General features: G+C 36.1%; 1 protein-coding gene across 1 annotated transcript in view; it reads left to right on the top strand.

The window, feature by feature from the left end:
* ENPP1 (ectonucleotide pyrophosphatase/phosphodiesterase 1) overlaps positions 1-12,223 on the top strand; it is a 60,494-nt gene that overhangs the window by 30,042 nt on the left and 18,229 nt on the right. The window contains exons 7-15 of the mRNA XM_008162454.3: positions 519-598; positions 1,592-1,711; positions 2,764-2,873; positions 4,572-4,637; positions 4,929-5,001; positions 5,998-6,106; positions 7,547-7,678; positions 10,209-10,240; positions 11,462-11,589. Of these exons, the coding sequence (XP_008160676.2) occupies positions 519-598; positions 1,592-1,711; positions 2,764-2,873; positions 4,572-4,637; positions 4,929-5,001; positions 5,998-6,106; positions 7,547-7,678; positions 10,209-10,240; positions 11,462-11,589 (850 nt within the window). The remainder of the gene's footprint in view (positions 1-518; positions 599-1,591; positions 1,712-2,763; positions 2,874-4,571; positions 4,638-4,928; positions 5,002-5,997; positions 6,107-7,546; positions 7,679-10,208; positions 10,241-11,461; positions 11,590-12,223) is intronic.

Genomic DNA, 12,223 nt, shown 5'->3' with positions numbered 1-12,223 from the left:
TTGAGTTTGTCCAATGTGAGCTAGTTCTGAATCTATGGGTTGGGACACTGTCACCCCAGCTACTGTTTCACCCTAGCTTTAATTTTATACAGATTTAGCTACTAGTTCAGTTTTGTTGTTGTTGTTGCTATTGTCTTGTTTTTTTTGAGGTTTTTTTTGTATTACCTCTTGCAATTTAGGTATGTGACCACTAAATAGTCACAAAAATCTAGCAAGCATCGTTATTATAAATGGTCCATCTGGACCTTAATGTTATTGATTAATATAGGATAATTACTTCATTGGCTTAATTATTTTGTTTAATATTTTTGACTAGGAGAAAAATTAACTCTCTTTTAACATTGAATTTGAGTTAATAATTTTGCTTTATAATTCACCCTGAATTTGTATATGATTATAAACTCCTCATGGGTTAATGTTTTTATATGATTTATAGACTGCTGTGGTACCACAACTAAATAACGTAAACAGATTGTCAGTTGCATTTAATAACAATCTTTAATTTTTTTCCTTTGTAGAAAATTGTGGGACGTATGCTAGAAACATGAGACCAGTATATCCTTCAAAAACTTTCCCCAATCACTACAGCATTGTCACGGTAAGTTCTGCATTTCAACTTTTATGTGTTCACAGACGTGAGATGTAAATGTAGCATTTTTTGAGAGATTAATTAGATATCAGATCAGAAAAAAACAAACAAACAACTTCTTTTCCAAAGTATAGTTAAGCCAAGAAACCTAGATTCTGGTCGGTCTTTGCTCTGCTACTAACTAGCCCTGGCCTTGGGAAGGTCACTTTACCTTCCGAGTCTCAATTTTCTCATCTGAAAATAGGTGGCCAAAGACCTCAACAAATGCTTTCTTGGTTCCTTTTAGTTTTAAGATCTCTGATTCTTAGGTCCTGTTTTTATCTGACTAGTTTTGTAGCTTACTTTATTTAAGCCCCCAAACTATCTCACACTGGTGTGTTTGCAACTTATCTTTCTAATCATCTTTTTTTTTTTTAATTGTTGACACTATTACAGATGTCCCCTTCCACTCCCACACACACTTTGCCCACCTCCACCCATCCCCCCCTGCCCCCAACCCTCCCCTGGCCTCCACCACTCTGCTGTCTGTGTCCATGGCCCATCAATCATCTTGATGGATGAGTTTGAGCAAATCACTCTGCCTCACTCTGGATAGGATTACAGTCCTGTTCTTGTTTCAGTCCAAGTTTCCAGATTTAATTTGAATCCAGGAAAATGAAAAGTAGAATTCATTTGGCCTGGAAGCCAGAAAGTTAATACTTTAGCTTGTATGGATCCCAACCAAAAAAAGTTTGTTCTGCAGAAATGCTTTCCTCAGCAATGCAAAAAGATAGCATAGTCCTTTTTTCACAATTTGGGAGGCTGCCTATTTATATAGCCCTTCATCCGTAGCATTGCTAACAAATACTACATAACATTTTGAGTGGTTGGTTGTGTTTTGATAATACTCATTGTTTTGTTTTTCCCTCAAACTGTGTTAAGTTTCTTATAGCTTCAGTAACCTCTTTTTCTTTGATGAAAATACTCATTGCTCGCATAAAACCTGCATTTTATATTTTTTAGGGTCTTTATCCAGAATCCCATGGCATAATTGACAATAAAATGTACGATCCAAAAATGAATGCTTCCTTTGCACTTAAAAGTAAAGAGAAATTTAATCCTGAGTGGTACAAAGGAGAACCGGTAAGTTGTTTGTTTTAGTGACTAAAGCAGTTTCTTTTATTGTTCTCATCTCTTACAGTCAGAGTAAAATACCCGATTCCCTGGCACGCTTAATAATCTGCTTCATTTACCGTGTCTATGGCCATCCCTTTGTAGATGAATGCTGATAATCCTAAATGCAGTTTGTGTCATTGTGTAATGAGAGTAGTGATTTATTTCAGAATTGGGCTCGGGTTATTCTGAGCCATTTTTCTTTCTGCTTGACCCTATCTTCTTGTATTAGTAGCATATGGCAGTAGGTGAATGGGAAGTAATATTTTGATCTACACCAAGCTAACTATGTCTGAAGGAGGTAAACTTTTACTTCTTTTGCATATGAAAACTTGGAAGATTCTCTCTGACTGTAATTTAGATGTATCCTTTCTATTTTTAAAAATAGTTACAATATTTTTATAGGGTCTATTTGGATAGTCTTAGTGATCCTCTTGGAAAAAGAGCATGATGTGTAATTTACAGGTTATAAAATTCAAATTTTAGCTCTGATATTAAAGCTCTGTGACTTTGGGCAAATTATGTTTTCTGTGCCTTAGTTTTCTCATATCTGTACTGTAGATAATACTGTTAAGTAGCACAAAGGGTTTTTTGAGGGTTATTTAAATTAATAATCTAGGATAATTATTGGACTACTATTTAGAACTGTAATTGGCAATAATAAATGCTTAATAAATATTGGTTATATAAGTTAAGATGTTGATAAATTGGACATGCATATTTGTGAATTTTTCTTTTTTCAAGGGGAACCTGTTAAGTAGGGGTATGGCTCTAAAAGTTGCAGTAGTTGCCAACTGACTTATGCCCATATTTTTTAGGTTAATTTAGTCTCTATTTTATTTATTTTTGTTGCTGTTCAGAGTCATATTACATTATTATTTTTAAATCTAACTGCTGGATTTTATTAACCTTGCAAACATCCTAGCACTTGAGAAGAATGCATTGGTGTTGCATGAACACACGTTTTCCTAAGAAATCAATATTTACATAATCTCCTAACTTTCCTTTGTAATCTTTTCCAGATTTGGCTCACAGCGAAATATCAAGGTCTGAAGACTGCCACATATTTTTGGCCAGGCTCAGATGTGGAAATTAATGGAATTTTCCCAGACATCTATAAAATATATAATGGGTATGTGTAGATGTACTTTTTCTAGGACTATAACATAGAATAGCTTTTAAAACAAACAAACAAACAAACAAACAAATAAATAAATAAATATTGATTTCAGAGGAAGGGAAAGGAGAAAGAGATAGAAACATCAATGATGAGAGAGAATCGTTGATTGGCTGCCTCCTGCACATCCCCTACAGGGGTCCAGGCATGTGCCCTGACTGAAATTGAACCAATCAAACTGTGACCTTCTGGTTCATAGGTCAATGCTCAACCACTGAGCCACACCAGTCGGGCTTCTTTGGTGATCTTATGTCATTGTTAGCTCTCTCTGGTTTACTGGAGCATAGTGCAGTGCCTCTTCCCACCTTATTATTTACCACTAGAGGCCCCTTGCACGAAATTCATGCAGGGGCAGAGGGTCCCTCAGTCTGGCCTGTGCCCTCTCACAATCTGGGACCCCTCACTCCTAACCACCCACCTGCTCGCTCTTAACTGCCTGCCTGCTCACTCCTTACATAGCCCACCTGCTTGCTCCTAACTGCCTGCCTGCTTGCTCCTTACCACTTGGCTAGCCGCTTCTTAGCGCTGCTGTGGAGGCAGGAGAGGCTCCTGCTACCGCCGCTGTGCTAGCCAGCTGTGAGCCTAGCTTCTGGCTGAGCGGCACTCCTCCTGTGGGAGGGCACTGACCACCAGGGAGCAGCACCTGCATTGAGCGTCTGCCCCCTGGTGGTCAGTGCACGTCATAGCGACCGGTCGTTCTGGTCGTTCCGCTGTAAGGGTCATTAGACTTTTATATAATAGAAGATTATTTTCATTCCGTGGATGGTGATTGAGATTTTATTGCCATTCACTATACCAGGCAGAGGGGATTCAAAGATTAGTGATATATGTTCTCTGGCTTTTCCAAATCTAATAGAGAATACAACTCATGCAACTGTAATGGGGTTGGGCAAGCACACACTTTAGTGGAGTTTTGTAAACAAAATCCTGTGCCTGGAGGAAGGTGTAGTGAATCCTGCTGAGGAAATGTTGCCCGGGGAACTATCTGTTCATCAGCTGCCTACTTCCTTCTTTTGCTGAGCCATCAATAAGTGAGTCTTCATGAGGTGCCTTGGAAGAGTGTACTGACACATGGATTTTTCACGTGGTAGCAATTGCTATTCTCAGGTATAGGAGAAATACCTCAAGTAGAGTTTAGGAAGCATATTTTTAAGCCCAATGACAACATTCATATGTGTAAAACTTAAACAGTTAACTGCCACGTGTCCAAAACGAAAACCATCCCCACATGCCATGATATTTTGAATTTAATTTAAAAAATCAATTTGCAATGAATATTATAAAAATAAATAAATTACAATTCAGGTGTTCTTGAATATTTTCAGTTGGAAATTCTTACAAAAAATGATTTTAAAGTTGGTCAGGGCTGCCACTTAGGACAAACATTTGTTTTTTATAGATGCACATGGCCTATGGGGAAGGTCCGCTGCTTGCATCTATAGATGCTTATGGCATACATTGGGTTAACTTTTCTTCCTTTTTTGGGAAAACAATTTTAAGTTTCCAAATAAAACTCTTACATGGCTTCAGACACAATTGATGCATTAGATTGTTTTAATCTTTCTTAATGCAATTTTGTGAAGAAAAACATTTATATTTTAAACCTAAACAGTGGTCCCAGCTTTGTTTCATCTTGTTTATTCTTAATTTTAGTTCAGTACCATTTGAAGAAAGAATTTTAGGTGTTCTTAAATGGCTACAGCTTCCTAAAGATGACAGGTATGTATCATAAATACTCCTTCGTCTTATAGAAATTACACAATATTTTAAAGCATACTGCAAGAAAACTTTGATATTGGCTCTGAGGTTTGATATCCAAATGAATTCTTTGTTGAGCTATTACAGTCACATTTGGAAGAATTTGCAACCTGCAAATTATTTCCCAGCAAGTTTAGAAACGTTACCCCAGTGTTGTATACTTTTTGTTCACTGTCGATTGTTGAATTATTCTTTTCATTCTGTTGTACAATGTGTTCATAAAATATTACATTTTGATACTGTTTGATTTAGACCACACTTTTACACTCTGTATTTAGAAGAACCAGATTCTTCAGGTCATGCCTATGGACCAGTCAGCAGTGAAGTAAGTACCTCTTATCAGTGGTTACTTCCTTAAACCTGGTAATGGGTAGCTGAATGAACCTTGATTTGAAGTTGGTTTCTAGACTGTTCTGTAAGATTCCATGCTTTCTGGAAAGAGTGAGTATTAAGCTCAATTTTACTAAACCACAGAATGCACTTTAATCAAAATAAGAGTTGGGCGGATTTTTTTTTTTATATGTTTACTGTGCTAAATTGAACTGATGATGAATTAAATTCAATATTTTCAATTCCAAAGCCTTTATCCACTCCATATCCCCCATTGTTGGCCTAAAACTTAGTGCTCTTTAAACATTTTGTAAATGGGTAAGACTCCACTTTTCTAGGAAAATGTAGGGTAATATGTCAAATAGCAGAAGAAGCCTCCTATGAACTCTCCACCTTAGGAAATATATCTCTGACCATCATAGACCATGTTTACAACAGAGCTGGGGCACCAAAGGAGTGGTGATTTTATCCAAAGTATAGAGAGCTTTCATTGAGTGGTTACTAGGAAGTGAGAGATCGGGAAACAGCTCATGGACTAAGGCTGTTTCCCTCTCTCTCTAATAAACGTAACATCTTATTTGACCTGACCCCCTTAGGAACTGAGCCCACTCCTGGCTGGTTTGTAATTGGTGCAGTGCTTTAAAACCTCAAATACTGCTTTCAGTTTCTGGGTGGCCATATCATTTTGTATCATGGAGCACAAGAAACATTTGAACCCAGGGAGGGAGAGCGAATCAGCTCAGCTAACACCATTCCCAAGATTTAGAATTAAGCATGTGTGGAATTTGGGCTCTTTCACTGGTAATTGTCAGCAGTTATTTCATGCCCTTCCTGTGTTACCTGACTTGTCTTAGGCTAAAGGTGAATCAGTTCATCATAGTATTTGTATCCACCGAACCCTCCCTCCCGTTTTTCTTTAAACAGAGATAGCTTTATATAGGAACAGCCATTAGTGTGGCATATATCACATAAGATTGGTTCTCTTTCTTAGATCATCAAAGCATTGCAGAGGGTTGACAACATGGTCGGCATGCTGATGGATGGTCTCAAAGAGCTGAATTTGCATCGGTGCCTGAACCTCATCCTCATTTCAGATCATGGTAATCTGAATTTGCATCATTTACCCTTCAAGTTAAATGGCGCCCCCCCCCCCCCCAAATTTACTTGATTGATTATTGTTTCATTATTTCCTCTTATTTTTATAGTTAATTCTTTTTAAAAAAAACATAGTTTCATGTGGAAAGTCTTTAGGAAAACATAATATTAAATATAAAATACAAATGAAACACAGAATTCACAGAAGTCTAAGAGCCTATCAATAAAAATACTTATACCCATGTCCTGATTTGGGGAAAACTTACACCAGGAATTTGGATAGTTAAAAAAATTCTTTTATATTAAATTTTGGTAAATCTACTCTAACAATTTTGATTTAATTCGAACAGATTATTATGTACCTTTTCTATTTGTTTTAGCATGATAAGTTCGACTTTTTAAAAAATTATCTTTATTGTTGAAATTATTACAGATGTCCCCTACCCCCCTTCCCCCTAGTTGACCCCCTCCCCCCAGCAAAAAGTTTGACTTTGGAGGCAGTATATATTAATTTTGGCACTATTTTAATTTCATTTTTACTTACTGTGATCTTTACAATACATGTTTTTAAATAGCCTTGGGACTGTAGAAGTGGTGTGGATACAAGAAAATAGAAAAAAAGTTCTTTTTATTGTTTTTTTTTTTCTTGTTGTTATTGTTTGCTTCAGAAATAATTACTGAAAATTATTTCTAGAAACAGTCCTAAAAAGTCATATCCTAAGGAAACTCTAGGCCTGGAATGAGAATAAGAATTTTATACTTACAGTTAATATCCTAGGTGATTTGGGGGAAATAATGAGGCTTTCATATTTATTCTAAAAATGTGATATTCCTCCTCACTCTCATAAAGACATAAAGATATTATTTATATATATAAAAGCCTAAGCGACCATCTGTCTGTTAGACTAGTAGCTATGAGGTGCAATGACCACCAGGAGGCAGACACTCTGACTAGTAGCTATGATGCGCACTGACCACCAGGGAGTAGATCTTCAATGCAGGAGCTGCTGAGCTGCGGTGACTTGGCAGCTGCGGTTCTTGGGTGACACCCCCAGAACCAGAGAGGAGGGAGCCTGATTCTGGGTGTTTCACCCAAGAACCGCCCTCTCACAATCCAGGGCCCCTCAAGGGATGTCAGAGAGCGGTTTCAGCTTGATCCCCGCAGGCCAGGTCGAGGGACCCGTGCACAGGGCCTCTAGTAGTACATACATAAGAAGAAACATTAAACTAATTTTGGATAAAGGAAAGGGTAAAGATTTTTTTAAAAAAGTAAAATGGTAGATATAGTTAGGATTCTGTGTCTTACCTATTAGATATTTAACATGAGTACTGAGTACATGTTTATTGAATTAAATTCAAGAAGTGAAAGACATTTTGTTCTACATGTTAAATTTTTCATTCAAGTTGCAACATGTTTTGGATTTTTTTTTTTTTTTTTTACCTAGGCATGGAACAAGGCAGTTGTAAGAAATATGTATATCTGAATAAATATCTGGGGGATGTTAAAAATATTAAAGTTGTATATGGACCTGCAGCTCGATTGAGACCCTCTGATGTCCCAGATAAATACTATTCATGTAAGTATAGCTCTATGCTGACCTTGAATATGATTATATCTAGAATACATTCCTCGAAATCATGATATGTCTAAACTAAAGAGAATCAGTCCTAGTTGGTTTGGCTTAGTGGATAGTGTCGGCCTGCAGACCAAAGGGTCCTGGGTTCGATTCCGGTCAAGGGCATGTACCTTGGTTGCAGGCTCCTTCCGAACCTATACCCTGGTCAGGGCTTGTGCAGGAGGCAACCCATTAATGTTTCTCTCACATCAATGTTTCTCTCTGTCTTTCCCTCTTTCTTCCACTCTCCCTAAAAATCAATGGAAAAATATACTAGGGTGAGGATTAACAACAAGTAAAAAGAGAATCAATTGAAGTTAATTTCCTTTTCATGATTAAATAATCTCCAGTGCAAATCTTCCCCTCAGGGGACTGAATGTGAGGATAGGTTTGACCACCATAGTATTCATGGCTTAGAATATTATTCAGTGAGCTTAATACAATTTCATGTTGTATTATGTGTTTTGATTGTATTAGGCTCAAGATTACTTGTACAAAAAAACTTAAGAGAAAAGTTTAGCAACATTTATTCAACTTTAATTAATGACATTCCATTAAAATAATTTACTCAGGTTATAGAATAATATTCTATTATGAGGAAGAATGTTGGCAGAGGTGATTAATTCTATAAGCAACTGGTTTCTGTCCTCAGAAGTGACTTTCTTAAAAACCATTTTAAAAAGCAATAAAAGTGTATTTTGTAAACAGAGAAGAAGAAATTGTACCTTCTCTCTTGACCACCCAGACTACCAAGAAATATTTTTAAATGTTTATTCTTTTGAAAGTCAAGCCTATTTCATAATTGTTTGCACCTCTGTTATACCCCTCTTTTCTCTTTGTTTTACAAGTTGTAAAATATTATTGTTATACATAGGAAAATTCACAATAGTAAGGCTATCAATTTTTTCTAAAATTAGAGGACAAAATTCTTAAGGAAATGATTAGAGGACAATTTTCCTAAAGAATTTTTATGTATACTCCTCTTTTTGATTACCATCTTGGTAACTTTCAGATACTTAGGGCAATTTTATTTATCTTTTTTTAGAATTACTTCTAAAATGGAAGGAGAAGAAAGCTCATCTGACAGTTATCAAAATTGGGACCACATATACAATGATGGTATAAACATCAAATAACCACACACAAAAAATGAGTTAGGTTTGGGCACTGCAGTGCTATATGTGCTAATAGGTACTGTTGAATATTTATGATGAAAAAATAGATTTTGCTGCAGGAAAATGGTTATGTAAATATATTAACATAGTGACCCAAAGCATAGACTCTATATGCATAACAAATTTTAATTAGTATTTTTTATTTATTGACTTGAGGGTGGGGGGAGAGAGAAAGAGAGAGAGGGAGAAACATCAAGTTGTGGTTCCTCTTATTTATGCATTCATTGGTTGATTTTTGTATGTGTGCTGACCAGGGATCAAACCCCAACCTTGGTGTATCAGGATGACACTCTAACCAACTGAGCTACCTGGCCAGGGCCCCTAATTAGTATTTTTTAAATGTATAAGAGTAACATACAATAACTATAAAACCTCTTATAAAACTGTTAGAGGAATGACAGTCCCAGAAATGTTTAGGATTTAGGATGGGATGGCTAAGCTTTAGCCACACTCTTAGCTCAGTTAGGCCCTCAAGTTTCCCAAATTAAAGCAAAAACTATACCTATATTTATTTATCCACATATATATATATATATATATATATATATATATATATATATATATTACATATTCTTTTATCTGGATAATTTTGTCAAAATTATGTAAAGTCTAACTAATTAGAAAGCTAGACTGGAATTGATTTATAACACAAGGTGCACTAGGTAGGTAACTTTGGACTTGCTATGCAAATACAGTTCCAAAACTATTCTATTTATTCTTTTTTCTGAGTTTCTCTCTATCTCTCTTATTTTGAAATTCTGGAATTATCAGTGACTAACAAAGTATATTAAGCAAAAAGTAACAGTTTCCTATCCTAAGCTCCCCTAATTTATAGCTCAGTTGCTGCTTTAGAGATGAACACTGTTAAGTTTGGGATGTGTCTCCTCAGATATTTTCTATGGGTATATAAAACACATTCATTTTTATTTTTATTCAGTGAAATCATACTAGCTGTAGTAGATGGAAGCATGAGTATTTGACTGCATGAACAGATAGATGGATGGATTAATGGGTGGGTAGACAGATGCACAGGCAGTTGGATAGATGGTCAGATGGAGACAATTGGATGGATAGATGGATGGTTAGGTGGATGTTCTGTAACTTGCCTTTTCATTTGACAGTGTGATATAATTTCACTGGCTTGGGTGGGGATTCCTAACATCTATCTTATTTCTGTCAATGGCTAATATATAATGATTTAAATGAGCTGTTAGAAATATAGGCCTTGAATCTGACAGTCTATATATTTGTATTATTTTTATTTCTAATTGTAGCATACTATCAATAATTAATTTTTTATCTTTGTCCCCCTTCAGTTAATTATGAAGCCATTGTCAGAAATCTTTCTGTGAGTATCTTTATTGTTCTATTATCTAATTACTGTTAGTTTCGTATAATATATATTTAGAAAATGTTCAATATTTGTTGTGATTATAGGATTAGAATTTTTGAGTAACTGGGCCAACATTTAAATGCATTGTAGATTTTAAAGATCTTCAAGGACATGTCCCAATAATTTAGGTTTGGAAGTTTTAAGAATTTGTTTATTGACATTGTTAAATTTATGTGACAGTATAAGAAAAGCATAATTGAAAACAGTAGAAGGGAAAAACCTACAGCTGTACCACCATTAACACTGTATTAGCATCACAATTTATTTTCTACCAGTCTTTTTTAATGCCTATTTTTAAGTAAGTTTTTGTCCTGGTGCTGAATTATCTAGACCAGTGGTTGGCAAACTGTGGCTCACGAGCCACATGCAGCTCTTTGGCCCCTTGAGTGTGGCTCTTCCACAAAATACCATGGCCTGGGCGAGTCTATTTTGAAGAAGTGGCATTAGAAGAAGTTTAAGTTTAAAAAAAATTGGCTCTCAAAAGAAATTTAAATTGTTGTACTGTTGATATTTGGCTCTGTTGACTAATGAGTTTTCCAACCACTGATCTAGACTATTTTATTTTACTTGATAGAAAATTTTTACTTTTTAAAAAATTCCTTTTAAAAAATATTTTTATTAATTTCAGAGAGGAAAGCAGAGGGAGAGAAAGATAGAAACATCAGTGATGAGAGAGAATCATTGATTGGCTGCCTCTTGCATGTCCCCTACTGGGGATCCAGCCTGAAACCTGGGCATGTGTCCTTGACCAGAATTGAACCCAGGACCCTTCAGTCTGCAGGCTGACACTCTATCCACTGAGCCAAACCAGCGAGGGCAAAAATTTTCACTTTGGGAGAAAACTCTTACAATTGTAGTTATACGAGTGTTTGAAAGTAGGATCATCAGTAGTAACTCAAATATAATCTTGTGACACAGTCTAAGTATCCTGGGACATCTAAGCAGTGATTATGGTTTCATGTAAAAATAAGAATATTTAATAGCTGGGAATATTTAACTTGTACATTATACAAAATAGTAAGAACTCATTAATTTTCCACATGTGACTTATTGGGCATGCTGGTAAAATATTTGTGAGGAAAAAATTCATATGGAGTTAGAAAGCACTTTTAAAAGAAGTTTACACTTAAGAAAAATCTGCAAATAATGTTTTTTCTTTGCCTTCTATGATTTTAGTGCCGGGAGCCAAACCAGCACTTCAAACCTTACCTAAAACAGTTCTTACCCAAGCGGTTGCATTTTGCCAAAAGTGACAGGATTGAGCCCTTGACATTCTATTTGGACCCTCAGTGGCAACTTGCATTGTAAGTTTGATAGCCTCCTAGGTAAACTTAGCCTGATCTATTAGTAATTCCATATGAAAACTGCACAAATATGATTCTCTAGACTCTATTCTAGGGTTTCTCAACCTTGGCCTCTTGACGTTTTAGATAATATTGTGGGGAGCTGTCTTGTGTATTGTGGAGTGTTTGAAACCATTCCTGACTTCTGCTCACTAGATGAAAAAGTACTCTTTCTATAGTTGTAACAACCAGATTGTCACCACACATTGCCAAATGTCCCCGAGCAAGGGGGGATCACCTACAGCTAAGAACCACTGCTCTGTCCACTTACTCTACAGTGATTATTTCTTATGCTCCAGATTTGTGTTGCCACTTGCCATTGTATCTCTTCTGCACATTACAGTTATGCCTAATAATGTCTTCAAAGTCTAGCAGATAATTGGCAAAAGCTCTTTACCTTATAATGACCAATTAACTTCATCATTATACACAGTTATTTTTTCATTCTTGTTATACTCATCTAATCTAATAATAGACAAATATGCAAATTGACCGCACCTTCACTACACCCAAACCACGCCCACCAGCCAAGCCACGCCCACCAGCCAATCAGGACGAGTATGCAAATTGCCCCAACAAAGATGGCGGCTAATTT

The sequence above is a fragment of the Eptesicus fuscus genome, chromosome 10 (genome assembly GCF_027574615.1).
Source record: "Eptesicus fuscus isolate TK198812 chromosome 10, DD_ASM_mEF_20220401, whole genome shotgun sequence".
NCBI lineage: Eukaryota > Metazoa > Chordata > Mammalia > Chiroptera > Vespertilionidae > Eptesicus > Eptesicus fuscus.
The sequence above is the reverse complement of the archived record's forward strand: the minus strand, read 5'-3'. Positions and strand labels throughout refer to the sequence as shown.